The sequence below is a fragment of the Magallana gigas genome, chromosome 2 (genome assembly GCF_963853765.1).
Source record: "Magallana gigas chromosome 2, xbMagGiga1.1, whole genome shotgun sequence".
Classification (NCBI taxonomy): Eukaryota; Metazoa; Mollusca; class Bivalvia; order Ostreida; family Ostreidae; genus Magallana; species Magallana gigas.
Window position 1 is genome coordinate 29,272,196 of NC_088854.1, and position 17,671 is coordinate 29,289,866.

Genomic DNA, 17,671 nt, shown 5'->3' on the forward strand with positions numbered 1-17,671 from the left:
ACATCTTTGATAATTGATGGGGTAGGTGTAAATGTACAGACACAATATTCAAGGTGGAATGAGTATGTATACATATGTACTTAAAATTTTTAAAAAGCTCAAACGATGGATCTCGGACAATATATTCAGTCTATTGTTGTTGCTTGTTTGTTTTGACGAATATTCACTATTTAAGTCGTTCTCGAAGACTGCCTGTGGCGTAATATTGCGCTGCCGCTAGAACTTGATATAATTATATAGTGGATTTCTTTTTATCTTTTGTTCTACCTCTTACCTCACCAATAAAGCAATTCACATATTCTGAGTATGATTTCTTCATTAAGTCGATATATTGAAATGAGGCAATCGTCGTCTTTAAAATTGCTAAGGATTTTTCTGTCTTCGAACGTCGTTTTTTAGTTTCAAGTTTTGCGAGTATATATATGCAGTTACTTCTTGTAAACCGACCATTACGTGTTTACAACCTATTCAGCAGTCCACTTGCATACTACTGGTTTATGGAAAAAGTTACAGGTCATTACGACCACTATTAATATCTATTTAAATCAAATCAAAAATTTTATATTGGTGAATATTAAGATATTCATTCTGTGTAAATACTAGTATCATAATGTGATTAAAACTATGTAATCATATGCTGAATTGAAATAATTAACAATAAAACTTCTAAATGTGTGAAAACAATACTTAAGACATACTTAAGTCACCTCTACCGGCCGCCTAAGTTTTGGGTAAATTGTCTTGGCTAAGCACTCTTCTAGTTATGGACTTAAGTCTTAGAATGTACATAAGTCCTACTTAAGCACTGTCTTAGACTTAAGTATCCTTTATGTTACGAGCCCCAGGTCTCTAGGTCACCGTTGTTAAAACATATTCTATCGATTAAATAATGTTTACAAATTATATACGATGCATATAAAGATTTACAATATAATGCATTTTTAGCCACAGCTTAACCATGGTAATGTTACTTCGTAGATTAGATTTTTTCGCATGTTTTGGTATGTCATTAAAATCTCTCTCTCTCTCTCTCTCTCTCTCTCTCTCTCTGTGCAATTCGTAAATTGTCATTTTGTAAACCATTTATCTTTTATTGTTTATGAACCAAGGTCTGGTTTTCGTTTTTCTTGTCTATCTACAAAACTGTATGTGTTGTTATTAAAAGAAATGTTATATAAAAGCACTATATATATAAAGACTTGGATTTTTTGGTTCGTAGCCAAGTGTTTCCTCCCTTTTTAACCAAACTTGAATCGTTTTTTAGTTTCTAAAACTCTAAAACAACATTTGAACAACACTTGTCTACATTGTATTCACAAGATTCTTACAAATTGAGAATATCCCGAGGACTATGGATTTAACTCAGTTTTGTAATACAAGAAAATGACTCCTCGACTCAACCTTTACGACGAGTAAGTGAAGAACAAATGATGTTGTGAAAGGATGCATTGCATACTTTTAGCGTCAATATGAAGAGTGGACCATTTAGACATAATGAGTCAGTCTCCAAAGACAAGACACTGAAAATATACATTTTAAAGTTTAAATCTTTATAAATTGTTCAACTTTTCTCAATGAAAAGGATATCCCTTTGTTTAAAATATAGACTTACAAACACTTTGCCTAATTTACAAAATTATCTTCTAAAAGAATAATTAAAACCCAGTTCAAAAACTTTATCAATTTTAGCAAAAGAAAAAAAATCAATGTTTAAGTTAATTAAATACACATCAAGCCATATATTGATATCTAGTTTATATACATTAGATAGATCTGCAACAGTGAGAAGATAAAGTTAACCATGATCTTAAAAAAATATATGGCATCAGCTACATTGTGCAATGTAATAAATGTTATTGCTTTGACTTATACAACTTTTTGAAGTACTCTACAATTTGGGGTTACGACTTGAGTTATTCAAAATAAATATTCAAGGTACATGTATTTAGCAAACATAACAACGCGAATTCAAAACCGTATATACAGTATCTAAATAATTTAGTAACATCGTTAGGACTAATATATACAATATTTACAGGTACGTATTTCAAATATGTAATTAAAGCGTTGTTACATACTAGTATTATTGAAAAAAAGGAAACACTTTTGACGTAATATATCAACTAATGTTTTATGTTTCCATCACTATCCCATACGAATTGACAATGTCAAGAGTGATTTTTTTATGTCACAATTGGTTATCTGACAATACAAAACAAGTATTTTATAGGAGGTGGGGTTTTCAACATATTAGTCAATCAGTGTAACTATGCCTGTGTCCACCAGTCCACATTTCTTTGTTTCTCTGTGAAGTAAAAAAAAATTAAAATGGTAATAAGGTTCATACTTTCAAATCTTTCTAAAAATTAAACGAAATAAAACCATGTGTTTTTATTCGTAGAATATTCTATTTTTCAAACCCCTTTCGTTTCCCGCCGAGCAGGTTAGATACTGCGTAATATCACTCTCTTCTGTTTGTCGCGGAATCTCCAGAAGTAAGCTAGAAAACGGAGAAAAAAGTTTGTTTTAGATTAATTTTGATATTGATGTGTAGATTATAATGAAGCTTGATGGTCGACAAATTATTCATTAAATCTAACTTAAATGATACTTTTAGCCATAAACTGTTGTTTAGTAAACAAATATCTAAGTATTTTAGGTTTAAAATTTGAATGCATTCTAATATCTTCAAATAGATATCTTATTCTTAAAGAAAAATCAAAACATATAACACTCATTTATTCCCTACGAGGCCCCTGTGAGACAGCTACATTGTATTTCCAGAGGGATAATCAGGGAAAAACCAGTATTTGTAAAATTTGTTTAGGGAGAGTTAACTTTAACAGAAATCGTCTATAAATATGAATTTCATTGCGCCAAGATAAGCTTTTAATTAAGATTCATGTCTTACTGCTCTAATTAACCATTTTTAAGTGCGGTTATCTGTAAAAACAGAATGCTACCGTAGTTTTATGGATTACATAAGAAATAGGCAGACACCTTTGAATCTATTTCATGGTTTAGAATTTAAATGTTGTCACTTACTTTTAATTTAGAGGTACTTAAATATACAAGGTACATGTAAACAGAAATGATTAATACCACGATGAGAAATAATTGAAATACTTTTACCTTTCTATAATTATTTAATTCAGCAAGTTTTTTATTAGGCAAATGAATACATAAAAGAATTGGACATCAGGTAACACCTCAATGTAAGTCCTCTACTATGATAAACGTATGACTATGATTTGTTCATTATATCACTTTAAATGTTTGATAACTTGCATTTATTTCTTAAATCAAATAAAGAATTTGACGTTGCATACATTAACATTACTGTCAGTAGAGGTTATTTGGCAAAAATAACTGATATTACAGTTAAAACATATACCAAAGCGCATTCATTGTAAACAATATAATAAGACTCTAACTCATACATAATTTAGTTGTAATTACATTTTCTGTAACTTTATTATTTTTTTTACATCAAATTTTATCCCTTTTCACTAAATGTAAATATGATTTTTGGGGGGTGGGGTGTTAGGGACAGGTACACTAATTATAAAGAAGCATAGTATTTATGTTTGTACTTACCTTGGGGACGTATCAGAGTTTAGAACTGCTAAACGTTAAATAAACAAAGAAGATAAGATTTTAAATACATGCAAGTTGTCTTAAATCTTGTAAATCTTTATCTTGAATGATCACGATTGGAACAAAAGCAACCCCCTTAGTTGTATTGTGTACAAAGCTCTTTATCTAAAGACCTGCTAATAGGTATCCCAAATTTGAATAATATATGTCCAGTCACAAGCGAGGCGCATCACTCATATATGTTATCTACCCATAGCTAGTGCTAAGTTTTTTCTGTTCACTTTGGATGTATATTGTGTTTAACTGTACAACCGGCATTCAAATTTGAAATTAATCATTAGAAATACCTTCATTCAGCAATTTATCTCAAATAGGAAATTGAAGATTAATTTCATTTCAACCACGACCATTCTTTATAATAACAGCTACATTAAACTTTAGCAAGCATTGTCTTAAAAATCAAAATGGCAACGTTGAATACCTTTTAAACTTATAATACGGTTAACTTTCTTACCTTTGCATTTTGAATATTTAGTGTTTGTGGTGTATTTAACAAAATTATATTTACCATCATTGTCCCAGCCTTTCTCTTCCATTTGATCTCCAGCCGTTAGATAGTCGTTCTCTTTTGGGTTTGGTCGATAAGGAAGTTTTGGCACTCCGTTTTTCCCCTTGGTATCGCTTTTAAGATGAATACAAAATATTGATTCAAACTGACAAATTCGTTATGTAAGCACTTTCTTTATAAAAGTATGCAATAATTTTTAAAAAGTATTTTTAAAAAATCGCTTTTAGGATGAATACACAATATTGATTCAAACTGATAAATTCGTTATGTAAGCACTTTCTTTATAAAAGTATGCAATAGTTTTTTAAAAGTATTTTAAAAAATTGCTTTTAGGATGAATACAAAATATTGATTCAAACTGATAAATTCGTTATGTAAGCACTTTCTTTATAAAAGTATGCAATAGTTTTTTAAAAGTTTTTTAAAAAATCGCTTTTAGGATGAATACAACATATTGATTCAAACTGACACATTTGTTATGTACACACTTTCTTTATAAAAGTATGCAATAGTTTTTTAAAAGTTTATTTTAAAAGTTTATTTTAAATAAAAGTTGTTGTTGATATTTTTGGGATTTTGATTGAATTTTGTTATAGCCGTTAATTTGCAATACCTCATGTTCATGGTATTGTTTTGTGATCGTCACACTGCCGTATCTTTATCACACTGATACGAGAAAAAACTAGACTGATTAATTGCACTGTTATTAGAGTATAATTCATACATGTACTTACCCATCTACAAGATATACCCCATTGTCTAAAATAAAATCAAAATCTGTGAAGAAACATATCGGTCAATATGCATAATCACTAATATTAATATATAATTATTGCTGTTTTTTTGTAGGGCAATACGATGATTTAGCTTCCGGAGAAGTACAAAATTACTAGTACTAGTGGTAAAATGAACATTACGAAAATTATGATAATAATAGTCTTTTTTATTAATCTTACAGTGGTCCCGTTCGGAGTTCATTTTCAAAATTGCAGGATCATCAACGCTTGCATATTCATTTCCATCAGCGCTAAAAAATGTGGATAAAAACTTACAGGTACACAAATATGTGGCCACTAATGTTCATGAGCAAATTGTTTTAAATAACTTCATTCCTTTCAGAACATTTACTTACATCAATTAAACATTTGAAATCAATCACAACGATATCTTTTCCCGCGAATAATTTATTACCGACAAAAATAAAAACGATTTTTTAAGTCGAACAGTTATGAGATTCTTTGAATAAAAAAAAAATCATAATGATAAATTAAGTATGACATGATACGTTGAAATATACTGTCTCTGATCAAATATTTTCAGTGTAGTAGAGGCAGAAAAATTAAAAAAAATTTAATTTAAACACACGTTCTCCCGTAATCATGCACATTATTGTTAAAACGTCAAGTCTCGTTTAAATTAATTAGATAAAGGAATATTTATCTAGCTTATCTGACAAGGAAGAAGTTGTTTAATGGCGTCCGTTTCAGGCAAATTATAATTTGGAAAGGAAATACGCTTTACACTGATTTTAACGTATTTACAACGAAATCGCCATATACGCCTATATTTCTTCAAATATTCTCAAATAATCTGATTTATCAAATGCATTGTTTTATATTATATATAAACGTTGTGCATTTTTAAATAAATCAACACTATATATATAAGCTTGAAAAAAAAAATTGTTAAGGTTTTCGGTTGAGATTGTTCAAACCAAGCAAATTTGTCCAATTTATTTATTTTTTTAAAAATTAGAATGTTTCGAAATTTGCTACTTACTTAAGTCGATGGTTTGCTAAATATTAAATAAATATAGATGAGTTATATACAACTAGAAAGCAGTGTCATTATTCATGTATCTCAATAATTTTAGAAAAAATGCACCGCCATTATAAACAAAGTACTCACCATGGCCAGATTTTTGTGACGTCATCAAATCTGGTGTTAGATAGGTATCAAAGGTAGGATTGATGCTTGGGGTTAAAATTAAACAATTCATTATTGCAAATGGTATGAACACAAATAAAGAGACATCAAGTTCAATTTTTTACAAATATTTATTAAAATTTCATTTTACCCGTCATAAATTTTCTTCATGTCTTTTGAGTCTGAAACAGCAATATCCATCAATGTTTAATTTTATAATGACTCTTTTAACCATCACGAGTACAGAATTCTTTTAACATTACACAGCCAATTGTGCCTCATGTAAATTTCATGTGAAAATCATGTAAGTGCTCTATTCACATGAATATCACGTGAATTTTACGTGAACTTCACGTGAAATTAACGTGGATTTCACATAAGGCACAATTGCATGTGAGCTTACATTTACATATACATGACTTTTGTTCTTACCTTTAGGTATGCCATAATGAGCATAATTGTTTCTTTCCAAAGAATTCTGGTGTCTGAAAAATTTTGACATAATGTTCTGTTTAAGACATTATTTTTATATAAATATTGACAAATCGACAGTTAAACTTGTTAAATATTTATTACAATTCACACTGTTACCTTTCCAAAGAGAGAAGTCTCGAACCTAAAATACGTTCAGCAAAAAGTAAATGGAAGGAAGTGTCAATCAGGATTGATAAGATTACGTAAACTGATATTAAAACACTACACTTGTTCATCAAATATCTGAGCTTGAACAAGCATAAACTTATAATTGTATAATTTAATGCTTACTTCTCTTTATTCTTCTACGTTTTCGTTTTATGATACACAAGGTGCAAAGAAGGAGGTTAAGGAGACCAAAAGTACACACGACAACGATGGTAATCCAGTATTTCTCAACTTTTGTTTTTAAAGAATATTGAACAGAAAATTTAATATAAACCAACCAGGCTAATCATATCTTCAGCAACACGTCTGAAATTTAGTATTCAATAACAATATCATTATTCATATCTATTTCTAGAAGTTTCTGATTACAAACAATTCATATTCTATATCATGCTGCGTATGTTTCTTCTACAAAAAAAGACAGCTTTTCATTAAACTGATTTCAAAAAGGAAAACATATAAAAAAAAGGTACTTCTATTCAGTTTAGATAGCTACTCTGAATATGAAAACCTCACCTATTGATTTGGAATCTGGATCGATGTGTTTGACTTTGAATGTAGAACTGCAGTTTTTTCCTAAGACATTTGTTGCACATATTTGGATGATACTGTCAGTGTTCTTTGTAGCAAAATTTGTCATTGAATAAGTATAAGATGGTAAGTTCGATCCCGGCAATCTGTAAACTACTTGATCGTGTCCAGAAATGTTTTTCTCTACAATCTCATACTTCATATCTAGATCTGGGATAGTTCCTTTCCACTCCAACGAGACATAGGTTTTAAACTCTTTAATATGGATATGGAAGGGTTCGATTGGGAAATCTAAAGTTAAAATGTTCATATATATGTAATCTAATTTGCTATATTTGTATTTGTGAAAGATATGATCTCTTTAATTTGCGATGGCACATGAGTTTATCCAACGAATCGTGTGTTTTCTATCCCCGAGCCTTGACGAGGAGATAAAAAACACACAACGAGTAAGATCAAAATCATAAACCATCGCAAAAAATGAGGGTTTTTTATCACGTTTTACTACGCCGTTTGTTAATTCTCAATATTTGCTATAAAATTATTATCGTAAATCGCACAACACATTAACTACAATACGTCAACAACTTTACGCACGGAAATAAGTTACCTAAAATGCCTAAAGCTACGTAATGTTTCAATATGACGTCATAATGAGTAAGAATTCTCAGTGTAATATAAAAATTCATAACATTAATGACATCAATCATATACAATGTACTGAACTAAACATGTGATTAAAACTATTTGTAACACTCTACGTTGCACTATCTATGTTCATAACATTTATATTGTATTACGAATAAAGTAAAGGCAATTGCTATTCAACATTAAAATTATTGAACTTGATACAAATTGGTAAATGACATCATAGCTATTACTCACAATATGCTTCAACCAAAAATACATATTCTTTGATCCCGACGGGATTTTCAGCAGACAGCACAAAAGTTGATTTGAATTTGCTTTTTAAAATTCCGAATTTCAACTCAAGAATACTTCCATTCATGACAACTTCTGTATCATAAATTGAGAACCTTATAGGTTTCTCTATTTCTGTTTTGTTGTAAAACGGCGGAGGACTCGATTCCAGTTTTGTATTCACTTTTAATGAAGAAATCGGAGGGTTACCAACGCATTCTAATCGAACTTCGAATGATTTCTCCACTTGTCCATAAAATATATTTGTCGTTAGAGGAATCCTTGGAATGGCTATAACGAGATTTTATATGAAAAAAGGATTGTTTATCAAATTATCGAATCAATCTTAATAATAAGATGAACAACATTAAGGGTTTCAGATTATACGATTCTGTTGATAACTAATTCAGACTTACCTTCAACTACCAGTTCTGTGCTCGCAGACTGTGTTATGTTTCCACCCACGCCACTGCTCGTCGTCAAACAAACATATGTTCCGATATCATTAAATGAAATCTAGTTTAAATAAAAAAAAATGTGCTGTTTAATTTTTTTCATCTATCCTTTTGAAATCTTTTTTGCAAAAAATTAAACAAAAGTAAGGCAAAAAGCAGCTAAACCAGCGATTAACCTAGCTTATTCTTACTGATTGCATCGTGAGTGAGAATGTGTTGATAGGAGAGTCATTTGGAAGGTTGTCAGGATCAAGTTTCCTAATAAACGTGTTGCCGATCCAATGTTGCCATATTAGGTTGCTGTATTTTGCTGGATTTCCATCTGTGACAACATCACAGAAAAGCCTGACGTCACTCGTTCCTTCGCGTACGGTGGTCTTATTACTGGGTTTAAGTGTTGGTGGATCTTTAAACAAACAAAACGATGTTGGAGAAAAAATAATAACTTCTGCAATTATTAAGTTTTTGCCCACCCCCCTTTGTCAACATACAAAAATCTTATCAACATTATTATGCCAGAATGCAATATTTATCATGGCGTGCGAATTACCAACTCTTTCAGTAAATGTGCTATATAAATATGAATACATTTACTTTCCAACACTAATATCTGACATGAAACAAAAATCATTTTTTCGACTTCGATTTGAAACAATTATTTTGACATGATTGTTAACTATATTTATGCCAATAATTTGTTTTACGGTGTGACCGTTGGGGCGAGCGCAGAATTAGGAACCACACATCTGTCATCATTGTTAAATGCAACCCGTGGACTTGCCCTAACCAAAACACTTTGGCTTTGTCTCAAAAACTTTTACCACCGCAATTAAGGAACCCGTTATCAAAGTTATCAAACTTTTATTCCTATTGTCCCTTCCTAGGCTGATACACTTAAACAAACTACCACTGAGCATTAATAAAATGTTAAACAGACTTATTAAAATATTTTGATAAACACAAAGGCGTTTTTTTTTTTTTATGTAAGTACAATTATGTTTTATCATTCTTTTACCTTTTAATAATGATCATTAAAATCAGTAAACAATAAATTGTGTGTCTGTGTTATTTCTCATTTTGTTCCTTGTTGTTACCTGTGTTTTAATTATTTTCCTCTGTGACATCAATATTGTTTTTAATATTTTTTATTTTTGTACGCTATATAAGCGTTGAAGACATGTGCCATCACCCTTTTTTAGTGTGTAATATCCATTATTGTTTAAAGGTTTGACCACATATGCAACTATAACAAATACATGTACATGTAGATATTTTAACAGTTTATTTTTTTTCTTTTGTATATTCATTACAAAATGACGTGGCTGCACGTAGATCTACTAATGATTGGACTTTTCTTTTTAATAATTTTTTGTCACATATCTAACGTATTGGATCAATATGACAGTAAATTTAGCATGGAACTTGCATGTGTATTTACTGAGCAAAATTATTATCACAACAAAACTAATCAGTCAAAGAGTCACCGTTAACACTGATACTGAGTACTTCCTACAAGTTACATCCAGTACAGATGCTTGATCCACCTCTTAATTATCGCTGGAAATTATAGCCCCTGAACACTGTGACGTCATACTTAACTTTCTTTTGCGCTCGACAGTTTTCGTAAATTGTCGGACAAATGCGGGGAAGGAAATGACGTCATATGTCAGTAAAAGTTCAGATAGGTACAGTTTTTTTTTACGTAAGCATATGTGTTGTTTACTTTAATGTTTTTAAAAGGATTTTTTATTGTTAAATGAAAATGATGTATGCAATTTAGAGGTAATAATTTTCCGTAGAAACGCTGCCTGTTCCACCATGTTGCTATGCACCGCAAAGGATTATTACGGGCCGCCAGGAGGCGGTCCGTTATTTGATACACATTTAAATTTTGTAACTGCGTTTCTGCGTGATAGTTTTTTTTATTGAATTAATATTATGCTTATTTTTATAACTTAAAAGTAATTTTATGTTTAATGCCTTTTTAAAACATTACATATTTTTTGTTTTACTCGTAAATGAAAAGTTGGTCATAGCCTGTCGTGTTAGACGCGTTTTTATCGAGACTTTAATTATATTAGGAAAGTTTCGGAGGTTTTCATTCTTTTCAAAACATGTATCGTGAATGGTACATGTATACGGGACATACTAAAGACCTGAAATACTAAAGACCTGAATGACATGAAATTTTATATAAATGATGTATTTGAATTTCTTTGTGCTGCGTCTAAAGAGAACTTTGTGTGTCTATTTATTATATTTCCATGTGGTATGCAGTAGAAAAATATATATCATAAAATGACATCCATATCAATTATTCACGCAAACATATGAGAGAACTGAAATTTGAATTAACCTGAAAATTTGAACAAACCTGATTTATTTTTAATTCTTTTGAAATAGCCATGATTATCTTCACAAACTGAAGTGTGGATAAGATTTATGATTCCATTTAGGCTAAAAAAAATATCCGGCTTATTTTTTACTCTTAAAATTGTGCAGATTCTACCGGATGAGGATGATCGTACATGTACCTTTAAAATAATCCATTTCTATTTTATTATGTGGTCTCTTGAAATCATATAAACTAATGCATTAAGTTTTAATTCAATACAATGCAACAAAAAATCAAGATGGTTTGAAATACACAATCTCCAAGAGAATAATGATGAGTTGAACTTTGTATTAGAATAATGTACAAATCAGTGTGTTCTCCATTACTTCATACTATAGCAATTATCATACAATTACCGTTAGAAATGCTTACAGTAACGAGCTCTATTCTTAATAATAATAGTAAAATGTTAAAATTCAAAACGTGTTGCTGAAAATATAGTAATTAAAATTTACCATTAAAATTAATACAGTGTTAACAAACTCGTTATTTTCTTCAATGTGGTGTGTTTTTTTAATGTAAACAACCAATGATGATTCCTACAACAATAATATTTTTTGCGGCCCATTTGACGCTTGCGTCAATATTGTTTCTTGTTGGGATATGTAGAACTTTTTCACGCGGGTCCACAAAATTTTCTTTGAACAATGTGCAGATTTCAACTCGAATATCCTCCGTTCGTACACGTTGTCTATGGAGCTCGCTACGCGAGCGGCAATTCGCGCCGCCTCGCTGCGCTCGCTATGAACCATGATAATGACGATAACCATGTTAAATAATATCAAAGGCAAATGCCAAAAAAAGATGTCACATGGACATAAAAGATAATGCTATAAAGAGTAAGAAGTTTATATCACTTAACTACATTTCATGTTTAAAAAAAAATAAAAAGTGTGAAAATACTTACATTCCACAACTAAGCTGACTGTTTCTGAGGCGAAGAATGTTCCTTTATAGTTTACAGTCACTTTACATGTGTAATCTCCTGCCGCTGACCTTGATACATTTTTTAAACTCAAGGTCAAAGGTTGACGCAAGTCCGACAACTTTATTGTGCTATTGTTATGTTCCCATGTTACATTTGATATAGGGTTACCAATAAAATTGCAAGGAATGGAAACATCTTCGCCCTCTTGTATGACATATGTCCATTGTTGCATTGTAATGTTGGGCTTCTCTAACATAAAAGATAAGACAATGGTAGTTAATTTTAAAGTAGTCTCGACCAGTGCGTGTACTGACCTTCACTATATCGTATACACTGTCTTAATTTTTAATTATCATATCAAAGTATAAATGATTTTAACTTTCGATATAAACAAACATGGTATGTTAGTTTGCATGTTAAATGATTTTTGAAATAATATAATGCACATTATTGTTTTAGAGTAGTTTAAGGCTTGAATGTATTTTCAACGACAATCTCTCATTATTCTACTAATGTGGATTACGTTTTTTAATTCATAGCTACACAAGAAAATTCCAAATACCTGGCATAAGTACACAAATAGGAGTTACTATGCATATTATTTTAATATTATATGACATAGCGTAGTGTTTTTCTGTCAGTGTAACAATGGGTACAGTAAAAAATGTTTTGTGATATTATTCTGCATTAAGATTGAAAAGTTTACATACCTGGATTGATATTAACCTTGGTAACGTTGTTGCCAATATTAACGGAATTGTTTGCAAATAAACATTGCCATGTTACGTTGTCCACCGGATGGAGAATTCCAAATGTTATCGTGTCTCCAGAACAAGCCACGCTATATAACCTTTCTTTGTCTATTGGAACTTGGCAATAGAAATCTTTGAATATCGCAAATTTGAATCCATTTTCACCGGGAATCTTTAGCGAGGCACTTTGCCAGGGGTCTGGACATGTGCATTTGAAATTCAGAGGTTTTCCATAAGTGGCATTTGCAATTGGGGCTGGTTCAATAAAGATTGTCGATTCTGAAAGCATTAAACTTACAATAAAGATTATTGGTCTAGTAATTTAATCTGGACAAATACAGTTGTTTTTTTTACTACAAGGGTTGATCCACATGTTAAATCCTATATGCGATAAACCTGTGAAAATAGGTGGAAACGTAAAGTTTAAAAAAATACTTTAAAATATCTACCTTTATCAGTTCAGATCTATACATTTTAATTAAGAAATAAGATATCATTTTTGGATGCATATCGGTATAGAAATACGAGCTTATGAATTTTACGCCATGATCATTTATCTCAACTATAATTTATCCAATAAATGTTATATATTTACATTTTCAACTGTCTTTGTCTGTGATAGCATTAATGTTACAAATCAATTTTGAAGCCGATGGCCCAATTATTTAATAAAAAAAAAACCTGAGCGACACAAAATCGGCATATATTGTAGCGTGAGCGAAACACGGTATTGGCTGCGCTGCGTAGTAATACATAGCATGAGCTACATCTAAAAAATAAAGATTTTAAAATGTTGTAAATTGGAATTAATATAAATATACGTAATAACAAAATCATTCTTTGAATATTATGAGGTGATAATTTCGGTCGGGGCGTGGTCAAATCTATCATAAAGTCCTTCGGGCTTTATTGTATTTGAACACTTAAATAAAAACCTTAAAAAGACGTAAAACTTGTGACGCGACGATATTACGTATAATAATTATAAATGTACCATGTTACATTGTATACTAGTAAGCATTTATATCTTTTTAATTTTTCAACGGTTGCAATCGAATTTTCTAAGACGCACGGTGCATTATATGGCATTGCTTTTTGATCAACTCTTATAAATGCTTTTTAAAAGTTATATTTTCAATATTTTTAGGGCTGGCTCAATAAAACTTGACACGATTAACGTTTTCGCCAAAGGTATTAAACAATATACTAAAATATGGTAACGTCCTTTCACCCACAGAATTTGATTTCTAAATTGATTTGATTTTAATTCATTTTTCTTTACTTACATTCCAAAGAAATTAAAGTGACGTTTCATGTACATTTCGTTGAAGTTTAAGGAAGTTAAAATACCCCGCTAAATATCTGCTTAATTAGCACAAAATTAACAATTTTGACTTTAAATATTGCCAGTGAGAGCAATTAGATATCACAAAAAAATATCAAACATCATGTCAACTTCTACAAAATACCAAAAACATACCAGTTTAAAAAGAATCCTTTAATCACTTTTGAATAATGTCCATAGAGAGGTGTCTTATGATAAGTAAATTTCATTGATTCAAAAATTATGACAAAATTAAAATTTAAAACGTAAATAGATGGTAGAAATTGACACACGAAAATTAAAGCTTACATAATAATAAAAGAATTGAATCGTTCAGATTACAATACAATGCAATTGGTTATATTTTGGAACCATGAAACCTTCTAAGAATTGCAAAATTTTGTACATGTAAGTGTATTTTATAATCGAGATTAATATTGATAATAAATATTCAAAACAAAAGAAACTCACGTGTGGTTGCTCTGCAGTGGATAAACAGCAGAATTACCAACAAAACAATCATATCTAGGAAATGAAAGTAAAGCGCATTTTAATTCTCACTTTAATTAGTGACTAATCAAAGAAACTTACTTAAAGTTATAGTTTTAAAATACGTTCCATGACCTTCCTGTTATCTCAGGAAGGCAATGATAAATTTAGGTTGAGTTCAATTAATTTATTGGGAGAAAAAAAAAACTTGTATACTAGTTGAATCTACATTTTACAAAAGTGTTGTCCTTAAACGCCGTTTTTGGGCAAAACCCATTGATTTCACTCAGTAACCTAATGAGTTAAGTGGTTTTTTATTAATTATCTTGATTGCCAAAATATTGGGCTACAAATCTAGTCACAGGAATATATTTGATAGATTAATTATAGAAGGGAAATGTTATTTTACCCCCTTTTGACCTCTGAATTTACTCTGCATAGGGAAACCTTTAGCAAAGTGTGGATTGGTCTATTCAGCATAATAACCATAAGGTTTTTTGTGAATTTATTTAAATCGATAAAGATTTGTTGATAAAGTTCACTCCTTGTTGGTCTTTAAAATAAAGCAGACATTTTCTTCCTATTTTTGTTGTTGTGACATTTTGAGGTCAGTTTTAGCGGTTTTCACCTAAACACCATGCATTTCAAAGCAATTGTCGTGAAACCTAAAAACTCTTTTCTTCCTTCTTCTCTGTTAAGGAAGTTTTTATTTCACCATGTTGTAAATATTTAAATAAAGGGTGAATCGATGACTCAGGCGCATTGTCAATTTCATCACTTTTTCAACTTCCTTATAACGCATCTGGGTTTTTTTCTTAAAGAAGCTTTGTTTAAATATAATACATTATGAAACAATTAACATATTATTATTTTAATGAATAATATAAGAAGACAACTTTAATGCACTGACAAAATTTTATTATAATAAAAATGCAAATAAATGCGACTATTGTTTTAGAAACTAAGGTATTAAGGAATTTAGGATTAAAAAAAATAGACCTATCATAGTTGATAACAGTTTAAAATTAATTAAGATGGCTTATTATTTATTACAAAATATGTTACAACCTAAGAGTAAAGCTATGTGGAAAAAAGGTCAAATTTTATTTATTTTTCATTGAATTAACCTACACGCGACCCTGTAAACAATCTTAAAACTTCTTCCTCTTTAATGTTGGCATACTGAACCTTTTCATTAAGTTTAAAACGAAATAGAAAATTTTACAATCAGTAAAGAAACTTAAAACACTCAAACTCTAAAACCGAAAAAAACCCAACAACAATAAAAATAGCATCTATAGTTTAAGCGGGCTTAATGGTCTTTGCCATTTTTTAGACTATAATAATTTCCTTATAATAAGAAGGATAACTAACTTTTACTTGTATAAATTATACATATTTCGGAAATGTTCAAATGTTGAGGCTAAAATATTAAAATGTTAAAAATATCATATCTTAAAACTGATGTTTAATTTGTTGATAAGCCAATCTCCTTAAAAACAAAAACAAAACATCTTTATGTATAAATGATTGAGCCAAAAATTGATTGCAAATATAGTCTCACCTGTAGTCCTTATCTGAGCAGATATGCAGCGTATCTGTTTTTCATTAAATTAAGAAGTTCACATAAGGAAATATCAATGATATTCATAAGGAAATTGACGTCACTTCACCCGTAATAAATTATGCATATGACAAGTCAATATCATCAAAATATAAAATTTGAATAGAAAAAGTTGTTATCTCTAAGTATTATTGATGAGAAACAAGTACGAAATAAAGGAAGTCGCAAACACTATGACGGCTAAATTTTTTTATCCTTATTCTTCTTTGTAGTAATTAGTTGCACTTTATATGATAAGCAATAAATATGTTTTTAATAGTACGTTAACTTTGTTTATAAATAATAAAAGTATACCTATTTTGGAGTGAAATGAAGGAAAATACATATTAGTAAAACAGTTGCTTTGACTTAGTATTGATATTTATATAAACAAATGTTCGGTTATTACATTGTATGCATTCGTGTTTCTACAAAATGCTAGTCACCAGTGTGACTCATTAGCGTTTATCAAAATATTCGGATTTTAACAGAGAATGTTGATATAGGGTCATTGCTCATGCCGTTGAGGGTGTCCAAGTGATGTGCTCAGAAGTAATGATTATCTCAGAAATATCCCTGCATCAACGGCATCAGAGTTTTTCATCAAACATTTTGTAGACGTCGTTCTTCTGATCTAACAGTTTTAGTTAAAGATCAAACAACGATTATTGTACTCTAAAACATTCCTAGTCTGAGTATGAGTAAATTATGGCATTGCAAAACTTTGTAGACTACAAACAATAAATTCTTGTATAATTGAAGTATACCCGATGAGTAATTATTATTAGTAAAATCAATTAAAACTACTTTCTTTTTCGATAAACCAGCTCGAAATAGCAAAAATGAGAGGTATGTGTACGTTTCGAACACGCTTTGGCGGATCTAAGTCAGAGGGGGTTTGTATTAAAATATATACTTGCAGTGAAATTAATAATATTCGATGATGACGTAAAGAGTAAATATTTAGCGGGAATTTATTTAGAGTTTACATAAAAATAAAGATTTCACAAATTTTGCGACATTGAATGGAGGCAATTCGTTTTTTGAATGCGCGATTTAGTTTTGATGAAAAAAACTTGAAACCGGAACGGGGTAATCAAGAACGCGGGTTGACTGATAAACGTTATGGCGGAAAGTATAGGACGAGTTCAATGGGCATCGGGCAGATACAATGTAACTTGGATCGGCAACTGAGTTTATAATTACAAATAAATATGCATGCTAAATACATTGTAACATATATTTTTAATACCACTGACAGGAGTAGTCTTATATATTAATTGTGAATAATAAACAGCTCGTGTTGACAACTCTACTGTATATATGTAAAATTTATATGCCATGTATATTCGTCTGATTTGTTTCTCCTGCTAGGATATTTTGTCACCATCCAATGAACATTACCAAAAAAAAAAAATCCGTAAAACAACTAGCAAATAAAAGGCCAAAGTTAAGAATTTTTTTAGATGGTATGGGACAGCTGTCGATATTAATGTGGATAAAAGTACATTATGGTCGAAAACTTTCACATATCTAGAAA

The 17,671-nt window shown here is 30.2% G+C and overlaps 1 protein-coding gene across 3 annotated transcripts; it reads right to left on the reverse strand.

Moving 5' to 3' along the window:
* Window positions 1–1,661: 1,661 nt before the first annotated feature.
* LOC105326659 (uncharacterized) lies at window positions 1,662–16,178 on the reverse strand. Of its 3 annotated transcripts, none has more exons than XM_066076021.1 (20): window positions 16,093–16,178; window positions 14,511–14,564; window positions 12,674–12,994; window positions 11,943–12,212; window positions 8,832–9,046; window positions 8,602–8,701; window positions 8,150–8,476; window positions 7,250–7,555; window positions 6,857–6,964; window positions 6,683–6,707; window positions 6,524–6,576; window positions 6,243–6,273; window positions 6,074–6,138; window positions 5,945–5,960; window positions 5,122–5,192; window positions 4,900–4,942; window positions 4,166–4,278; window positions 3,598–3,622; window positions 2,421–2,500; window positions 1,662–2,305 (listed from the first exon to the last, which is right to left on the reverse strand). In XM_066076021.1, the coding sequence occupies exons 2-20, from the start codon at window positions 14,560–14,562 to the stop codon at window positions 2,268–2,270; spliced, it is 2,259 nt and encodes a 752-aa protein (XP_065932093.1). In that variant the 5' UTR covers window positions 14,563–14,564; window positions 16,093–16,178; the 3' UTR covers window positions 1,662–2,267. The 3 variants fall into 3 exon arrangements, with proteins under 3 accessions (XP_065932093.1, XP_065932094.1, XP_065932092.1); XM_066076022.1 differs by having other exon boundaries at window positions 3,598–3,625; window positions 4,900–4,924; window positions 16,093–16,177; XM_066076020.1 differs by having other exon boundaries at window positions 3,598–3,625; window positions 16,093–16,177.
* Window positions 16,179–17,671: the final 1,493 nt, after the last annotated feature.